The 21,579-nt window shown below is 33.1% G+C and overlaps 1 protein-coding gene and 1 long non-coding RNA gene across 2 annotated transcripts in view; one reads left to right on the top strand and one right to left on the bottom strand.

Moving 5' to 3' along the window:
* Nucleotides 1-21,579, top strand: part of LOC106103265 — a 195,421-nt gene that overhangs the window by 113,083 nt on the left and 60,759 nt on the right. Inside the window, exon 3 of the long non-coding RNA XR_001225615.1 lies at nt 2,008-2,027. This is a non-coding gene — a long non-coding RNA (uncharacterized LOC106103265). The remainder of the gene's footprint in view (nt 1-2,007; nt 2,028-21,579) is intronic.
* Nucleotides 12,831-20,144, bottom strand: LOC106103262. Its single transcript, XM_013282973.1, has 3 exons — nt 20,044-20,144; nt 14,903-16,409; nt 12,831-12,997 (listed from the first exon to the last, which is right to left on the bottom strand). The coding sequence occupies exons 1-3, from the start codon at nt 20,108-20,110 to the stop codon at nt 12,907-12,909; spliced, it is 1,665 nt and encodes a 554-aa protein (XP_013138427.1). The 5' UTR covers nt 20,111-20,144; the 3' UTR covers nt 12,831-12,906.

The raw sequence follows: 21,579 nt of genomic DNA, 5'->3' as shown, positions 1-21,579 counted from the left end.
GCTAAGATGTTAAAGCGGGCACTACCACTGTTAAAATTCATTTTAAAAAGAGATAAATATTACAACTAGTAAGTTCCTGTCGGTTCAGCCGTTTCGGGGAATTTGAAGAACAAACGCCGACTTGCAGACAGATAGACAAAAAATTTAATATGTTTTTTTCTCGAAATTACAAAGACACTTCCATTTTGTTTATTTCATTAAAATCAAATATGTTTAATTTTTTATATTTATTCATCTGTAACCTCTATGTTTCGTATTGGCAGTACAAATTCTACAATTAGAATACAATTCAAGTGTTAAACATTCAATTCGGTGTGATAGGAGGCCTCTTTAATTTCTAATTCGGAGTTCGTTTGAGGTTGAAGAGATCTTTATTGGGGCAGGGACCCACGTTAAGTGGTCCCCTCAGATGTCCTTTTGATGGCAGACCGGTCGACACTTGTGACGGCAAATTATTGACCCTTGTTTGGACAAACACTTTGCATTGTAAACATTTGACAAGATTTCACAAACCAAATTTATTGAAATAATCTCTTGATTTACGAGTAAGTTTCTGCTATAGTAAAACCACTAAAATTACATTATTATCCATTTTCTTTTTAGTAAAAATAGTTTTAGTTATAATTTCTCAATAGAAAATCATACTAAATTCTTTTTTTATAGATAAAATAAGGTAACAAACGAGCAAGCGGCCACTTGAATCCATCAACATGGCGAAGCGACCGCTACCCATAGTCATCCCCAACTGAGGATGCGTTGCCAACCCTTAATGGATAAACGAAGAACATAAAAAGGATATTTCCCTTTTCTATGTGTCTCCTCCACTGTTAAATCCACTTTTCCTATTTTATCCTGACAGCCGCAGTCAGGGAAGCTAATTACGTACTAAGAGACTTTTAGTACGCATTTAGTAGACGAAATAATAGTAGACGATGGGGACATAAACCAGAAAGTGTTAGAACTAAAGTAGACGGCTACAAAGGAAGAGGAAGACCGAAGAGAGTATCGATGGATTGTGTGAAAGAGGATATGCTTGAGAAAGGAGTGGTTTCAGATATGACGGCTGATAGAGATGTATGGAAGAGCAGCACATACTGTGCCGACCCTCTATAAGGGATAAGGGCAAGTTGTTGATGATTAGTAGACGAAATCATTTACTAAAAGATCGCTTAAATGACCCTAAGTAACTCTTTAAGTTTGAATACTCTTTGTTTATTTTGAAAATGAGTATTCAAAAAAGACTGCTGTAAATTAATTTTCTACAGTAAACGAAACCATTTTGTTAAATAAACTAAAGCGTTAATTGGCGTCGAGAAAACCACGAGAAGTAGGTTAAAGGTTAAAGAAGTACAAAGTTATGCTGCCAACTTGACGGAGAACTTTTGTATCGATTAATTATCTACGCGGTTAATTATAAAAATAATTAAATATTTTACTTGTTGAGTTTCATTTAATGCTGGGTTGCTGAAGTTTCCATCTATCTATCCTATTATAATAAAGCGTAAACACACTTCTTTGCTGCCTAAGATGTCAGCAATAACAGCATATTTTTGAATAATTCATTCTTTAATGAAAAGCCCTACACTTACGTCACGCTTTAAGCTATATATTTCACGCCATTAAACTTAGGGGGCAAATATTTTGGATAACAACCCTAATGTGGGAAAGAGACCATAAGTTGCTGCCAACATCAAGGAAGCAAGGTTGCCATAGTTTGTCATGTCATGTCATTTTGACATTTGCAATTGATAATTTGAGAAATGTAAACAATAAAATAAAATTTTCGTAGTTTATGCTGATGAAGTTGCACGGGAACAGCTATGATTTAATAATAGTTAATCTTATTGAAACTCAAAAATTACTGGACCGAATTTAAAAATTCTTTCACCAATAAATAGCTACATTATCACTGAGTTGTAATTTAACAGCAACAGCTATTAATAATCGTGTTAATCTGAGATGCAATTAAATATTATTATGTTAATATTGTTTTTTTTTTCTTTACAGATCCAGTCAACGTGGAATGAGTAAGTATTAAAGGACTTTTTGTTGGACGGTTACTTTCCCCCGTCCAGGGCTCTGGAGGTGTGGGGCTATTGAAACACTTTCTTCTAGTTAATCATCATTATATTTAAAATATCTGAACCATATTTTATACAAAGTCCATTAGTTCTACAATGTTACTTGTTCCGTGTCGAGATGTGAAGTCTATCTATATTTCATCAAATGTACAATTCTTTATAATTTGAAATACATTATTCTAAAATTAAAAACCATCCTCTGTGTGTAAAGTGTTGCCTGCCAGTATACAAACATATAAAAACTCCAACACTTTTAAATAGTATTTTTTATTTTTCTTAAAATTATATTATTCAGGGATTAAATATTTAAAGAAATAAAAAGAATTCGATGTAATTTATTTTTAATGATATTTTAAAACATTATTAATAAGAAAATAGACGTAATATTAACACTGGCAGTTATTGTATTAAAAAAAAAAGATATTTTAAAAATAAATCAACGTACGATAACTAAAAAATTTCCATCAAAAAGTCTACAAATTCACAATTCAAGCAGATAAATCATTCAGAGATAAAGGTTTTATCTGATTGCACTTTATCGACCATACGTGAACTACTGCAAGCTATTTTAAACTATATATCCAAGGACATAAAGTACATTTCACTTCAGTGACTTTTACATCAAGTTTTTGGACGGATATGACTTCATACATACTTTATGTGAAACAGAGAAATTATAAAAGGTATAAAATAATGCATGTAACATTCAAGGAAATAAACTTTACCATAAAAATTAAATCGTATTTCAAATGCATTTAGAGCGAGCACCTTTGACTACACAATCGTACAACAGTTGTGCGATTCTCGATTGTATCGTATTCATATGTTATTTGAAAACCGAATAATATTGGTACATGGCGAGGATCGAACCTGGATGTTTTTTTTTATAATATTAGGAGGCAAACGAGCAAGCGGCCTGAATCCACCGAAATGGAAAGCGACCGCTGCCCATAAACTTCCGCAATTGTAGATGCGTTGCCTAACCTTAATTGACGGAGGAGGAGACGCACATAAAAGGGGACATTTCCCCAACCTATGCGTCTCCTTTACCGTCAAATCCACTTTTCCTTCCCATCCTTTCCTTCTAAAAAAAGGGTGGAAAGGGAAAGGGACTAAAATTAGGCCTCCGGCACCACACTCAACAGACGAAACGCGGAATTGCTTCCACTTCACGCCTGTTTTCTGTGTGGAATGTATAGATTATGATTGGGTTCGGGCGCTTAACTGCACTGACGTTCTCGTCTAGACGCGCTTGGTGTTAATGCATCTACAAGAACACACACTTAGTAACACCTAGGCCTTTGATGTGAGGTGTAGACGTGAGTTAATCACACGTTTCAGTTTTTAACTACAGCTTTGCAGTTTTAAGTACTTACTGCTTTAGACTTTTTGTATCCCGCAAAATTCAATTTTAACCTAAAAATGTATGTATCGAGGTTATTATTTTCTTTTGAAAACGATCACTATTTTTAATTTAAAAACTAACTTTAACGCTAAATAGATTCATTACCCCAAAAAATAGACACTAGTTAAACACGTGTTTTAACACTTTGACAGCCGTTGATTACAGACGTCAAAGTGGTTATGTTACATATTTAACTGTAGATATTATTTATTGGTTTAAATTACATTTTGTAAGCCTATGGAAGTAATGTTTCAATGAATATTTATCCAAGTCACGGTATAAGGGTGTACGCACACTTGAAACTAAACTATCGCACAATTGTTTAGTTTCGCTTTGATTCCTATAAGCTTATATAGAGGTGCGCACACTCGATTTTTAGTTGTGCAACTAAACAGTTAAATTGGCTAAACAATCGACAATCGCACCACAGTTGTTGTATAGTTTAGTCAAAGGTGTGCACCCGCTGTAATGGAAGATATTTCTATTTTACGCCACTTATCTTCAGCTACTATTTGAGTTCTAGGTTGGCAGCTCTAACCCTTAGTCGATAATTTCGTTTCGTTATATTGGTACTTGGCGCTCCGTGGTTCTGAATCACATAGAACAAACCTTATATTATGCAAATGGCTAGTTTTTTAAGAGTGGCAAATAAAGGCTACGCCATTTTTTTGTGTCCAGCGATATCGCCGTAATATATTTTGGTTTATTAATAAATATCTTTGTTCATTTGATAATTATAAAGGAGAGTTTTATTATTAATATTATTCTCTCTTGTAGTTTAATATCGAACGAAATAAATTAAGTAAGGCTTCAATTAACGCAGATTCATTCGGAATTGCGAAGGCCTACGAGTGCGCGAAATATTTATTTAACTATAATATTATTAAATGAGAAATGTTTTAATAAACTATGATGTTCTTTTTAATAATAAGTAATCGAAAAACATATTAATTTATGTACTAACTAGCTTTCGCCCGCGACTCCGTCCGCGTGGAATTAAAAAAAAAACAAAAGTGGGTAGCCTATTTGTTCTTCCAGACTGTCCTCTACATCTATACCAAATTTCATCGAAATCCGTTCAGCAGTTTAGGCTACAAACTCTAACAAACATCCATCCATCTAAACTTTCGCATTTATAATATTAGTATGATAGTATGATTGAATTTTGTGTAATTTGAATATTAGTATAACTTTCTTAGAAAGAATTTTACTATTTCTCTAGTTGTTAGATCTTACCGTTGTCATAAACAATTCAGTAGCGTTGCGTAGTCAAGTCGAGTGTTGCCATTATAAATGCAAAACCAACAATACTCTAAGATGTTGCCAAGTTGCCAGTTTCAATGTAAAATTTTGTACTTGTACTACGATTACGAACCTTACAGCCTTAACATAAAATATACAGTGTTTTAAATTTTAGTTGAAACAATGCATGAAATTACGTAATTAAAATCTCCGAGCTATAAAACACACACACAACAGCTAACTACCTGATAGTGGTTCACTTAAAATAATAACTAATGTTTGAATCAAGTTGAATTAATAAAAGTAAGTAGCTAATGTGTTCTTCCAGACTATCCTCTACATCTATGACAAATTTCATCGAGATCCGTACAGCAATTTAGGCTACAAATCACAAACAATCAATCTAAACTTTCGCATTTATAACATTAGTAAGATGGGCTTGTGAAATGCAATATTGACCAATAAAAAATAAATTATAATTATATGGAAGGTGAAAAATAAACACGTTGACGTCCAATATCAATCCTCGGCAGTTAGAGTGTTAAAACACAAATCTTACTTAATTGCAATGAAAGGAATTTAACTTAAGTATTCTTCACGGAACAAGAGCGTTTCTTGTTCCACTTACCGGAACAAGTTTTTCATTATTTACGAATAAAGAAATAACTTTATGCTGCAGAACAATAACTTGAACCGAAACGTTTTATTTAAATGTCACTACGAACTTAACGGAATACGAAACGACTTTTAAACCTAGCTTTTACATAATTACTTAAAAACTTTTTTTCAAAAGGGTTAAAACAGCCAGATGTTTCGCAATTAGGGTTTTAAAAATGTAACAGCGACATCTGTCGTTCTAAATTTAAACACCTTAAATGACAGCAATTAGATACAAAATAGAACCAAGTTTGAATATAACGGTATGTCCGGGATTCCGGGTGCTAATTAATTTTTCATCAAGTCTCAGACTTCATTAGACGACTGCTGAATTTTTAATGACTACCACGAGATGTCGCTGCGTCTTATGTAATACCTGTAGTACACAGCCGAGGCGAAGCGAGAGCAAAGCGTAAGCTTAGCTATATCAAGTTACATGTTAATTTACAAAATAACAAATAAGACTATAAAATTGATATGAATATTTAGTAGACGGGTTTACTGAAAACCATATCTAACGAAGACATTTCACTGCCAAACGATATACACAAACTGATCAAACGTTTACCCTTCTCATTCTCTTTGCGAAAGAAAGAGAGATAACAATGTATATGTTTTTTTTTAACAAGAGAAGGGGGCAAACGTGCGGCGGGAACACAGAGATGGTCAACGACGCCTATGGACATCCGTAACACCAGAGGAATTACAGATGCGTTGCCGGCCTTAGATGAAATTGTAGGCTCGTTTCTTGACCTTATTTGTTTTTACATTTTTTTTTTATTTTAATCGTATCAATTTCGTCAGTCGAATCTAACAATAATATTAAGTACAATATGCATTCAATTTTATAGTCTCGTTGTTACATTGTGCTTCCATTCCACACAGTGTGCTACAAGCACATAATCTGCTAAAGCTAGCTATTTACGATCAGCCCTGGTTACCGGTTCAAACCAGTGTTCCGTACAATTGAATTTAAAAGCAAATTGCGGTTATAAGCTTAACGAAATTAACACAATCGAATTAAGTTTAACTTCAAATATTGTTATTTGCATTTATTGATGTTAGCTTTATTGATATACTTTAACTCGATTTCGAATTACACTCATTTGTATATTAAAGAAAACCGACGTCCAAACAAAATACACTAAAAACAATATATTCTCAAAAAAAAAACAGTACACTAAAAAGTAACGAAATAATCCCTGGAAAATAGTAAACCTCCCTTATTGTAGCTGTTATGTCTATATTGTACAATTATTATTACTTTGATGTCGGTGTCAGCCGAGGTATGCAGTGATATTTCTACGTAAGGGTTTCCACATCTTTGCCATAACAATTAACAATTGTAAGTATAGTAACGTTTAAGTAATGAATCTAAATTGACTGCGTCTCCTTCTCCGTCAATTAAGGGTAGGCAACGCATCTGCAATTGCGGATGTTTATGGGCAGCTGTCGCTTTCCATATTGATGGATTCAGGTGGCAGTTTGCTCGTTTGCCAACCTTATGTTATTAAAAAAGGAGACATGAATTTACTCTCTTACACCACACTCATTAGATTGTTCGCGGGTTAATTTCGCATTTAAGACATATTCTGTGTGGTCTTCTTGTCAAAGGCCTTTTAAGTTTAAAAAAATGATTTTAAAAGCTTAAAATGTATTCAAAGTAGAACAGAACGCTTTAGTTATTGGAATGTGTCATCAAAAAGGATGCATATGACATCTACTGAGCGATAAAGCACATTTTAAATGTGGATTAAATTTTGTGTTAAGTGTTTTTATATGGATTTTGTTCTTGAACAATTTCACTTAACATTCTGGAATTACGAAATATATGATGAATCATAGTTTTTTGTTAAGACCATAAGGTTTTGTTAAGTATCCGATGTTGTTATCTATATTTTTCTATGTCTATACTATTATAATAAAGCGTAAACACACACTTCTTTGTTGCCTAAGATGTCAGCAGTTACAGCATATTTTTGAATAACTCTTTTTTTTAATAAAAAAAACCCTACACATACGTCACGCTTTAGGTTATATATTTTCACGCCATTAAACTAAGGGGTAAATATTTTGGATATAAATCCTAACGTGGGAAAGAGACCATAAGTTGCTGCCAACACCAAGGAAGCAAGATTGCCAAGGTTTGTCATGTCATGTCATTTTGACGTTTGCAATTTGTGAACAATAAACTTACATTTTTATAATTTTATGTGGATGAAGTCGCATGGGAACAGCTAGTAGTAAATAAGAGTGTGCACACCTTTGACAAAACTATCGCATAACTGTTAAATCGCGGTTTGATTTCTAGGAACCTATATGTAGCACACTACTCGATTTTTAGTTATGCAACTAAACAGTTGAGCTGCGAAACAATCGACAATCGGACAACAGTTGTGCGGGCTCTACATGTTCTGTTACTGTAGAATAGATTTATTTTAATTCTGTTAAGAAATATTTTTACTTTTAAAATTTAAGCAACAGATTGATTGAAAAGAATTATCCAAATCGGTTCACTAGCGGCGGAGTTATGCCGTAACACACATAAAAAAAAAACATATCGACGAATTGAATACCTCCTTCTTTTGGGAAATCGGTCAAAAAATAAGCAAAAGATTCTTGTTTTTGTTTTAAAAATAGTCTCTTTCCATACAAGCTATCGTATTGTTTGTATGACATTTAGAACGATTTCCGGTGAACATAAACTTTTAACGAAAGGATTTTTCTACGTCATGTTTGTTTTAGGAATTCTGATGGGGATTTCCTTCTTGAGACGTCAAAGTAAACGATGTTAGAATATTTAAAATATAAAGGATTGTTACAATAGTTTCTTTCTATGGTGTTTTTTGTCAATAGACAAACATGCTGTTCACACGGTTTCCTATACGATTGGTTTACTGATAAGTAAATTGCTTTTATAGTAAAAAATAGCTTCGCCCCGCGACTTCGTTCGCATGTAATTTAAAATAACAAAAGTAAGTAGCCTAAATGTTGTTTCAAAATATCCTCTACATCTCTCTTCTTCAGCATATCCTCTTAATCTCCACTACTCCGATGGTACATATGTTTGTAATGCTTTCGCATGCGAATTAAAAAAAAGTAAGTAGCCTATGTGTTCTTCCAAACTATATACATCTGTGCCAAATTTTATCGAGATCCGTTCAGCCGTTTAGGCTTCAAACTCTAAGAATCATTAACCATCCAACCATTCGCATTTATAACATTACTAGCTTTCGTCTGCGACTTCGTTCGCATGTAATTTAAAATAACAAAAGTGAGTAGCCTACGTGTTCTTCCAGACTATCTACATGTCAAATTTCATCGAGATCCGTTCAGCAGTTTAGGCTACAAACTCTAACAATCCATCTATAATACATCGCATTTATAATATTAGTAAGATTACAACGGTCAGATTTCTTAGACCGTGTACAGGTTGACTAAAATATCGCACAACCGTTTAGTCGCGTTGATTCCTGTGAGCTTAGGTTCGCACACTACTCGATTTTTAGTTGTGCAACTAAACAGTTGAGCTGCGAAACAATCTACAATCGCAGCAGTGCGATAGTTTAGTCAAAGATGCCCGCTCTTAAAATATTACAGGAATAGGGACTTAATGAAATTCCGTAGGAGCAGTAATTGGTGCTATTATGTCTTGTTAATCTATTGTGAGTCCAAACAATGAAATATGTTTGGAACATTTTGTTCTCTTCCTTTTGTATTTGTACACAGGTAAAAATCGACCCTTTGTTGTTGTTTAGGGTTTATTGAAATGGCGGATTTTGGTTATGATTTTATGACAAATGGCCGCGAATAAACGGCTTACATTACTCATTGAAATCATTCTTTTTTATGAGAATTTAATTAAATAATTTCATGCTAACTTTATTGTTGTTTAAGGGAAATATATTTTTTTTATGTTAGGTAATAATTTTATTTAACAGTTCTGTCTATACAATACACGCGATGTAGTCGAGTCCATGTTCCCTTAGATAACAGCATTGGGTATAGATATGGTATATTATTACAAACATTTTTAAGTTAAATCAGAAAAAAACTATCATATCTTTTGATTACCTTAATTATTATACAAACACCATCGATATAATTTTTTAAAAGATCCATTTTTATGTTCAGGGAAATAAATTACCAACCCTAGTAACAAAGCATCAACCCTAATACATTTTACCAAGTATGCGTTATCGTGGGACAAAATAAATATTTTACTAACATAACGCCTAATCCTACTTTATTTACTATTCCGTTTTAGGAATTCACGTTATTAGGAGATTTACTTTATAAACAAAGAATTAAAACAAATGATAAAGAGAATTTTTAACGTTCTGTCTCATTATGTCCTTAAACCCGGTTTACATTTATCCAGTCTAGTGAAGCCAGCGCTGGTTTACAACTGGAATAACGTATCCCATTGGATAGCAGACAGAACATTATTCTATGATTTTTAATTTTATCCAGTTGTGTGTTTTTTTTTTGTAAACCAAAACTAAACGGGAATAATATAAAGGGGAAAATGCTTTCATAGTATTTGTACACTAGTTTTTGTCTAGTTTTTTTAATGGATGTCTGTTACTACATATTTACAAAACGGCTTAACGTATCTGGAGGAAATTTTGACAGAGATGTAGAACAAAATCTGGAAGAATACATAGTCTTTTTTATATCATAAGGTGAATCCTGAATCCCCGAAAATGGCGAAGCGACCGCTGCCCGTAGACATTCGCAATAGCGGATGCATTGCCTACCCTTGATCGACAGAGGAGACGCATAAAGAGGATATTTCCTCCTCTCCCTCCTGTACCGTCAAATCCACGTTCGCTTCCCTTCCTTTTAGTAGAGGGTGGGAAAAAAAAGGAACTAAAGTTAGGCCTACTCATAAAATTCAGATAAAGTCGCGGGTTAAAGTTAGCTTGAAGCTGTGTAATATAACAAATATTGTCAGTTAAAACCCTTTTAAATATGTCTTTAATAACGAATGGACTCAGAACATCACATGCATCTTTATTTAAAAGTACCGAAAAACTAACATCCATAAGCACTTAATTTAAATATTATTGTCTCTTTCACTCTTTAGTCGTTTATTATAACGCCATCCTTTTCGTAACAGGATGCTTTTTTATGTTAACTAGAAGGGTTTCAAACCATTTTTTGTAGGGAATTGTTATTGGTACATTAGTTTGATGATGTTATGGCAACATTAAAGTAAGGTTTATACGGTGCTTATAGACTGTTGTTATTCGGAAAGGGTTAACCCTTTTGTTGAGAATAATAAAGAATTTTAACGATTTACTTAGAAAGTATAATCTTACTAATCTTACTAATATTATAAATGCGAAAGTTTAGATGGATTGATGGATAGATGGATGGATAAATGGATGTTTGTTAGCGTTTGTAGCCTAAACGGCTAAACGGATCCCCATGAAATTTGGCACAGGTTTAGAGCATAGTCTGGAAGAACACATAGGCTACTTTTTATCCCGGGAATACCTACGGTTCCTGTGGGATTCATTAATTTAGTTTTTAATGTTTACTGGATCATTCTGCAACGGTCCAACATATCTTATTGAAATTTGGCACAGATATAAAACAAAGTCTGCAGTACACATTGGATAAGCTTCATCCCCGAGAAATGTCCGGTTCCCGAAGGATACGTAGCTTTTTGTAATTTATATAGTTCGTATGTTTTCTAATACCACGCGGACGAAGTCGCGAGCAACAGCTCGTAGTTTAATAAAGTTACAAAATAATAAAATAGTCAATTGTTTTATTGTGAGAACGGTTAGAGGTTTTTTTATTTTTATGCAATACCCCATGACAGCCAGTATTTTATAGTCTTTATTTAGATGGTTAGAGGTTAAACTGCTTTTGAAATTTAATATACTTACTGTTTTGCTGTCTTTAATTAATTTATAATTATATATTACTTTTTATATGTATTTACAGTACAATGTATTTCTATGAATATATATTTATATGAATACTGGCTGTTGCTCGCGATTTCGTCCGCGTGAAATTTAAAAAAAATATAAAAAACGTAGCGTATGTTAGTTACTGTTACTGATAATGTAGCTTTTTAATGGTGAAATAGTTATTGAGTTATTCACAAATCTTTGCTCTTTATAATATAGTAAGATAAAAGCAATTTCTATCGACTTTTTCATACGTTCATTCTATAAAAAGCTGTTCAAAAGATTTGAAGCAATAAATTAAACGTAATCCATAACAAAACATGAATGCAAACTAGTTTTAACCGGATTAGTGAGACTCCATTATCGTCATTACAGTATCGCTGTCCCTCTTATTCTGCTCGAAAAAGAAAGAGATGGTCGACAGTTGAAGGTAACAATGCGATCTGAACGCGGGGGCGTATTCTGTCTGATTTATAGAGACAGTTTTTTGGTGATTAATTTTAAATTAGGCATTATCTCGCTTCGTCCTTTACTTAATTGGGATCTCGTAGACAAGACTAATGTATTTTTAACAAACTGATATTGTATAATAAATTTTTCAGTTCAATATTGAATGATTTACTTACAACTGTATTATTGTCACAGATATAAATCTTAAGTGTCAATTAAGTTTAGTAAATGTGTATCATCATCATCAGCTCACTATACGTCCCCACTGCCCCTCGGATCCTAACCTAAATTAGGGTGACTAGGCCATAGTCAACCACGCTGTACTGCGAGTTGACTTCACACATATCTTTGAATTTCTTCTCCGATGTGTAGGTTGCATCACGTTTTCCTTCACCGTAAGAACGTCGGATAAGTTATGTACATATGGAAATTAGAAAAATTGAAAATGACATTGGTACAGCGGGATTCGAACCTAAGATCTGAAGATTACAAGTCAAGTGCATAAACCACAGAGCCACCGACGCTCTCTAAATGTGTATAATTCCACATGAATTAAATAAAATACAAGATTATAAAATTTTTAATATAAAATTATTTACAAATTCTTACATTCAACAATATTATAAATCCTTTAGATTGAAATTCATCAGAAAAACATTTATTTTAATTTTGAAATGGATTGGTTTAAAGTAAGGATTCTGTCTCATTTAATTTTTTAAATACATAATGGTTTCATCAGTCATTTAAGGTCCCTTAATTTAGATTTAGCGAGATAAATCTACGCTAAGCGACACTTAAGTAAGCATAAACCAAAATGAGCAAGTCACTATCAAGTACAACTAAAATTCAACCCTGCTTACGTAATGGCATACCCAATAGAATTTATCGTTTATATTTCTATCGACTATTAGTACACGTAATACAGCTATATGACTAAACTACGACTAATTTGAACTCCGTAATGTTCATTTCCGTTTTACTTCGAATTCAAAATACAAATTAAATTGACTACATCTGTATTCGAAATTTGAAAATTGTATTAAATATTATTTTTACAATTTTTTTCTGCAATTCCAAATTTGAATTTAAAACATTAATTCGAATTTCAAAATATCCAATAAGCGTTCCGTGTCGTTTATGTTTGTGGTCAGCTTTGTATTCTCTCTGGGCAACATTCTGGGAACATTCTACTCATGTTCCCTCTACGGAAGAATCCTATTTCTGTGCTCGGCTCACACCTGAGAAATAAAAAATTAGTTAGTAAAAACACATAACAAGCTCGACTACGCGTAGAGCATGGATGAGGAGGGCGTAATTAAAGGGGGGCTTGTGGTCCAATTTTGTAATGAAAGACGTTTTAATGTGGGATTGGGTGTTTCCTATTGAGCCGATCGGCCCACCAACTTATTGACCCAATAATCTTTTTTACCTTTGGGTTGATTGTTCATAGATCGGTCCAAAGGGAAATATCTCATGATGTAGGCACGATAGTATTACGATTTAATTTATGTATTTATAAATTTTTACTCTTTGAATCTCTGATTCGGGTTGTCCAAAGACTAAGAAACTTATTTCTTTAAAAAAAATAATCATTCAATAGATGAAACTATACAAAAAAATTAAACATAAAGATGAATTCGTTAACTAGAGAAAAAAGATCACGAGACTCAGTAAAAAAAGTATCCAAAATAACACTAATTAAAAACTTTTTTACCGAAGCAACGAGGACTCGAAAACTAAAATTCAGAGAGCAAAATGTTTTGTTACAAGTTACTCTGTGGCTGTTTTGTTTGAAACTTAGATTTTAATATAACCTTCTAGTAATATTGAAAACAATTGTAAAAGAATAGATAATAATAAATTATCTTAGACCCGCTTTTGACTCAGTCTGTGTGAAATTAAAAAAGTAAGTAGTCTTCTTCCAGATTATTCTCTACATCTATGCCTTCATCGAGATCCGTTCAACAGTTTAGGCTACAAACTCTAACAAACATCTAAGATTTCACATCTTATCTGACTAATATAAATGACAAAGTTTAGATGGATGGATGTTTGTTAGACTTTGCTGCCTAAACTGCTTAACGGATCTTGATGAAATTTTGGAAAAAGAAATAGACGATAGTCATGAAGAACACATAACCTATAAACTATTTTTTTAAATAAACGCGGACGGAGTCGAAAACGAAATCAAGGTTATAATATTAGTAAGATTACTTTGAGTGATTAATAACATTACTAACATAAATATGAAGTTGTGTAAAAACATTGTCTTGGTTTTTTTTTTTGAAGAAAATAAAAGATTAATACATTCCGAATTACAAAAACTGATTACAAAAAACAGTGATTAAAGATACGAAGCGACATCTGTCGGGTACAAAGGGATGCATTCCAACACTGGTTTCTTTTTAACTAATTTGTCAACTTTTTATATCAAAGGTGTTACAAGCAGGGCGCAGTTTGTCAGCTTATAAAAACGCCTTCGCCTGATCCAACACATTGGTATGTGACGATATATAGTAAAAAATAATCATATAATCATCATATAAATATTATAAATGCGAAAGTTACGATGGATTGATAAATGTTTGTTAGCGTTTGTAGCCTAAACGGATGAACGGATCTCCATGAAATTTGGCACAGGTTTACAGCATAGCCTGGAAGAGCACATAGGCTACTCGCCTTTGTTTTTTTTATTTCCACGCGGTCAGAATCGCGAGCGAAAGCTAGTTTTAAATAAATATTCAAATTCTCTAATCATAAGAATGGGTAATTAAACAGAGTAAAAATTACTGTTAGTTACATTATTTTTAAAGTTTTAAAAGAAACCATGTTTAAAAGTAAAGGAACATAATCGTGGATTGTAGAAACAGTTAACCCCAAGCATTGGTTTCTAGTCACTATATAGTATAGAAAAAATTCGCTTCTGTCTGTTCCTGTGTACCCTTAGGTCTTTAAAACTACGCAATTGATTTGGATGCAGTATAGATAGAGATAGAGTGTTTCAAGAGGTTTATATGTATAATACATCATAGTAGAGAAATACTGATAATTTTAGAGGTGTCTAATGACATTTTCATATGAGCAACGGACCTGTGCGTATCCGGGGCAAGTCGTTAGTAAACAATAAAATATTTAATACTCACGTTGTTGTAGTAATATAAGTTTCATAATCTTCAATACTATCGAATGGATCTTCGTTGTCAATACTTCTCTTAGATCTTGATCCTTCATCTAGTTTTATTAGTTTTCCTATCCTTTCTATCCTCACTTTCTTTCTTAAAGGTTTCAAGATCTTCGATTTTTCAGCATTCCCTTTGACTTCTTCGATCACTTTCTCCGGCAATGGATTAGTCTGCCAATCAGGTAATTTCTTCATTTCCTTATCTTTTAAACTGGATATTATATCTATTATGTCATCTCTAGTAATTGTTCCCCGTTGTGCTTCATATTCACTATTTACATTAGGTTTGATATACATAGATTCACCAGGAACCCTAGCTATGTAAGCAGTACCTAAGTACGATTGATGGAAGTTCCTATTTCTGTTATAAATATTTAATTGTGCCCATGGATATCCGTTATAATTATCGTAGTAATAACTAGGAGGGTATGCTGTTAGATTATTATTATTCACATATGCGAAGGGAAATGGAAGCAAAAGTGATGGCTCGAATACATTTTGAGGTGTTACAGCGAAATAGGATTTCTTTAAGGATTTATTTATCCATGATGGGAGGACATAGTTATTGGTGGTCGAAGGAGGCTGTAATAATGGGAGTTTCTTGCAAGCTTTGACATCATTGGCTACCGGATCTATTCCATTTTTCGGTTTCATCGTGTGTGTATACGATGAAACTCTCTGGAAGGTCGACATTGGATAATAATAAGGCAGTTTTCTAAAATCCTTATCTGTTAATGACCCTTTAAAGTATGTATTATCAGCTATCTTATTTTCGATGACTTTAATTTTAGTTGGTTGTGTTGTTGTCGTTGGCACTGTTGTTATTGTTGTTGTTGGTTCGTTTACACTGACTTCAGGTTTCACTTTACTGTTATGAAAATTTAAAGGTTCATACCAATATGAAACTCTTTGCTTGTCACTTGTTATCCCTTGTTGGTTATCATTGAAACCTTGTGCGTGGACAGGAGTCATAGTATCTTGTAACAGTGTTTCTTCTTGATTCTTTTCTATGTCCTTGTAAATATCTTGTGCTAAATTATAAATATCAACAATTGCTTCTAGATCACTCTTTTTAACTGTATGTAACATATCTGTGATAGTTTTTATTTCACTTTCAGTTAAATAACGGTCACCATCGTTTTCTTTTGAAGAATCGTCACTACGTTTTTCATCGTCACCTTTGTTTTTGGGTATTACCCTTTCTCTACTCAATAAATGTGTTAAACTGGGTTTTAATGGTTCTACAGTCGTCTTTACTTTGTCACTCGCACTAGGTGACAAATCATCTTCTTTAACAAAATTAATGTTTATATTGGTGATGTTTATTTTCGTTAGCGGTGTTATTAATTCTGTACTTGTTCTATTTTTCTTTCTCAATTTGCACGTATAATTTCCACAAAATGATTTCGCTGCCCATGTAGTATTTACTGCGTGTAACATTTTTGTGTCGGGATCTTGACAATAGAGTTCTGCAAAGTAAAGATTTTGATATGTATTATAAAATTAACGATTTAGTACCAATCCATCATCAACTTTCCCTTATCTCTATGGAGGGTTGGCACAGTATGTACGGCTTCCATACATCTCTATCTGCCGTCATATCTGAATTCACTCTCTTAAGCATGTCCTCTTTTACACAATCCATACATACTAGTATTATTCAATACTAGTCTATGAATTAAGAAAAATAATTATACAACGTACAATTGCATCATCTTTTTAGTCTATTTAAAAAAAAAACTAGCTTAGATATTTATATTCTAAAGTTAAACAATGTTCTTCTTCATTACTTAATAAAGAAATTTCCTTTATATCTTGTCACATGAATTGTAACACTATTATAGTCTATGTCTTTTTAAACTTTTTTAATTTTGGTACTCTGCCAAAGCTAAGAACCATAGAGATAAATTACTTCACTGATGTAGTTCACGGAATTTCTTGCCAAAAATTGCATACATAAAGCGAATAAAGGACAGTATTTATTGGATTATAAAAGAATTTGGCGACAATCTTGAAGAATAAATACTGAAATAAAACAAAAGAACACTTATTAGTACAAGAATAAAGATGGCAATAAACAAATGTAACTCAAATGGTAAAAAAAACATTTCGGTCTATTTCTGAACAGCTATTATTATTTCGCTAATTGAATGCCGTAAAATTTGATTCGAAACACGTTTACGTTTGCGTAAACAGGAGACATCCATCGGATGCGACGATATCCGACAGCGAATGGAACGTGGAGTTGTTATTGTTACTTTTAACCGCATGCTTCATTGAACAGAATTTTGTCAATGATAAGAACTTTAAGTATTTGGAGAGGTACATCGATAGAGGTTCCGGTAGAGATGGATTACTTAAAAATGAAGACTGAAAGGAGGGAAGATAGACCATCACCCGCTCACTATAAATCCCCACTGAGGGGTTTGGAGTCTACTCTAAGTTAAAGGTGACTAGGCCATAGTCATACACACAGATATATGCAGGTTGTATAACGACGTTTTCGAAGGAAGTTTGATGTATTCCGTATATTGGAACATGGTTTGTTCGTTTGCCAACTAGAGAGATTTGAACGAGAGATGAATCGCATGTAACAAGGGGAACGTTAGTTAAAGGGAATGAATTGCGTGAAAGGTGATATGATCAAGAAGGGAATGATGACTGAGATGATGGATAAGTGGAGGACAAAAAACTGTTGCGATCTACGGGAGTGGAATAAGAAGGAAGATGACAGATTTGAAAACGCTTTTTGGTGGTTGATGAACTAACTTGTTTCATTAACATTAGATAAGTTTGCTTTTTTAACGTACATTTTGTATTGTGATATCCCAAACAATGTATTACGTGATCACGCACACAATTAAATAGATTAATAAACAATATTATCTGTGTTTGTGTTTATAAAGGACGGTTTAGTTTCATCAAACGAAGGCATCGTGTTTGTAAATACTGACACCTGCGCGGGCGCAACTCGCTCCTAACTATATACAATGATGTTACTATGTATCTTGGGCTAACACACGTCACAACACTGATAAAACTAAATACACTATACTAATATAAAGTTTAGATTTTTATATATGAGAAGGGGGCAACACAAAAGCGGCGGGAACACAAAAGTTGTCAACGAGGCCCATGGACATCCGAAATACCAGAGGAACTACATGGATACTAGATGGATGGACGTTTAAGTATGTAGACTTAACTGCTGAACGGATATGGATGAAATTTGGCACAGATGTAGAACATAGGCTGGAAGAATACATAGGCTACTCGCTTTTGATTTTTCTTAATTCCACGTGGACGGAGTCGCGGGTAAAAGCTAAGAAATAGAGTTCAAAGCATACCGGAACTAATGGTATTTGTATGTATTGAAATAACTCAAAAACTACTAGGTGGTTTTAAAAAATTCTTACACAGTTAAAAAGCTACTTCATCATTGAGTAACATAGGCCATAGTTTTATTATTTTATAATTTCAGGTGGGCGAAATCGCGAGCAACAGCTAGTTTTATATAAACCGATATATATAGGAGAATACATTACAGTACCATCATGAATCAGTGAGGTTAGTTTTTAAGAAAATAAACAAATGAATCACATTTTAACGAAAACAGAAATATTCGTGCTTCAATTGTTATTTCTTGTAATTTGATACTCGATATAAAAATTGAATAAACTGCTTACAGTGTGAATATACAACTACACATTTCTTTGAATTGCATTCTTAAATATGTATTCAGTACATGAAATAATAATTTCTTAACTCTTATCGTACTGTCGAATTCCCATTCCATTATTATCCGTCATATGAGTTATCACTTCTTTCTATTTTTCTAATGTCCATTCCTACCAACCACACGCGTGCATTTCCTTATTACAACAACCATAGTATGGATTTTAACATTTTAACAATTTGTATTACACATTACATTAGGACCTGTCCCATCACTGGCTGATAGAGGCTCAGATAGCTTCAAAATAACGTCACTGTCAGATAAGGGAACAAAATCCAATATTTCCATCACACATTTTACACGTTGAATTACCAGACAATTTACAATTTGGTTGGAGAGTCCGTTAATGTTTGGATTGTACAAAAATAAAGACATAAAAATGCTCTATAACACACTAGGCAATAACTAAAATTTAGTAAACAACCAGACAGAATCTCTAAATAAAGATGTTTCGAAAAGTATAGATAATCTCTCTGACATCCTTCAAATAACATCAAGAATGACAAATTATTTTACTCAACAATTGTCTATATAGTCTATTAAACTAGTTTATTCGAGTAACAGCTGACACCACTGTATTGTTTAACTATTTTAGATACAATTACATTCCAATACAATCATTGGAAAATTAGCATAAGAATTACTTAGGGTAATAAAGTCTTCTACAAGGATAGCAACTAATGAAATAGGTTACTCAAATAAGGTTTAATAACTCTGAATCAAATCAAAGCAAAACATAAATAAAACAAACAATAAAACATAATTTTTTTTTTGTGAGCGCTGTGTACGCCTGTCATCTGTATGTTCTTCTGCTTCTTTGTTTTTCATTGTATACGGTATATTAATTTGGTTGTGAACTTTGAACATGAAATTGGTGTACCTTTCCAATAAATAAATAAATAAAGCAATTCTAACCACGCTTGGTTATTATAATCAAATATAAAGTTCTGAAGAAGCAAATATACGTTAGTATTTCTAGGTTAAATCTATAAAAACAATTCATCGTCAAACTACCCTTGTTCTTACAGAGGGTCGACACAGTATGTGTCCTTCCATACATCTCTACTTTCATACAATCCATACTTAAGATCTTCCTCTACCATTGTATCCAACATTCAATCTTAACACTATCTTGTTTATTCTTAGCATACTAATATTATAAAGGCGAAAGTTTAGATGAATGGATAGATGGATGCATGTTAGAGTTTGAGCCTAAACAGCTGAACGGATTTTGATGAAATATGGCAAAGATGTTGGGGATAGTCTGGAAGAACACATAGACTAATTGCATTTTTTTTTTAATTCCGCGCGGACGGAGTCGCGGGCGAAAGCTAGTTATCTATAAATGTAATTAATATTATCCATACCTTTAAAACTATGCAAAGCCTGTGCACAAATCACACATAATAATATTGTCCACAAATATATCGCCATATTATTTGGCGCGCGAAATTTATTCGTTCTTATTTAGTCAATCTGCCATCGAACACTGCAATATGACCGCTTTGTAACGTCTTGTTATGACTACGTCGATGAAGTTATTTACCAGAGGTTCTCAAACTATTCCAATTAATTTATACACTAACAAAAACATTAAAAAAACAACATTTGTAAATAAAGAATGTGAATCTACTTAAGTTAAGCAACCTTAACACGTTCACTGCGTATCAGGCCGATATCGGTCCGACGTGGTACTTAAGCTGGTGCGGACGAAGACAACTATGTACCTCTCGCTACTGTTTGTATTATCTCATGTGTATACATGTAGACAATATGTTTTCACAATTATTAAAGAAATTTAATCTATCCTAGTGCTGGTGGGTCTAAAAAGACCTGTTACGCACTGGCGCACATATCATTGGTGGCACATTTTGGCCCGCCGCACAAGATGAACAATTATGATTTATATAGTTATGTTAAATAGTTTACGAAACATAGAGAAAGGAAATGATTAGAAGAAAAATAAAAAATACAAAGAAATTGACATAAAACCCACATACAAACAAATTAATCTCAAAGAGGGATTAAAAAGTGAAGAAAAAAGTAAATAACAAGAAATAATGTACAAAGTAACCATCGTACTAAAATGTTCACAGTATGCTTTTACATTTAAAATCTCACGCTGTCAAATTTTAAAATAATCGCTCATATATCAGTATTCGAATACCACAGATTAAAATTTATAACCGACGAAAACCTATTAAAGTGAAGTTAACTACTTTTTACACGGGAACAGTTCAGTTTTTGTCCACCAATGTAAGTTATAAATTGGATCGTACATTAATATGCCAGGTCATTGTAGTTTCATGAATTACGGCTGTTATAAAAGTAATAAGTGAAATTTATTCAACGGTCCAGCCGCCAACTTGTAACATATTCATGAAACGTTAACACGTAATTGCAAATACCATATCTATAAAACACCAAAGACAGTGCAATTAAATATGGTTTTTTATTATAATAAAAGATGGCAAACGAGCCGACCACCTAAATCCACCGAAAAGGAAAGCGACCGCTGCCCATAAACATCTGCAATTGCAGATGCGTTGCCTACCCTTAATTGACGGAGTAGGAGACGCACATAAAGAGGACATTTTCCCTTCCTATGCGTCTCCTCCAATGTCGAATCCACTTTTCTTTCCCGTCATTTCCTCTTAAGAAAAGGGTGGAAAGGGAAAGGGACTATAATTATGCCTCCGGCACCACACTTATCTAATGACAAAACTGTTATTTACTTAAAAAAATCTATGTATTTAGGTAACCTGGAGGTATTAAATATTTTGTTTTCCGTTTCTATGAAAATAATGCTTTAAACGGAACAGTAGAAAATATTTCCAGTATAACTTTTATCCGCTTTCCAATTTCCCTTGTAACCGCAAGGCGGTGGTTATATATTATGCATT

Source organism: Papilio polytes, unplaced genomic scaffold (assembly GCF_000836215.1).
Source record: "Papilio polytes unplaced genomic scaffold, Ppol_1.0 DF823835.1, whole genome shotgun sequence".
Lineage (NCBI taxonomy): Eukaryota > Metazoa > Arthropoda > Insecta > Lepidoptera > Papilionidae > Papilio > Papilio polytes.
This window is presented reverse-complemented; position numbering and strand designations above follow the sequence as displayed.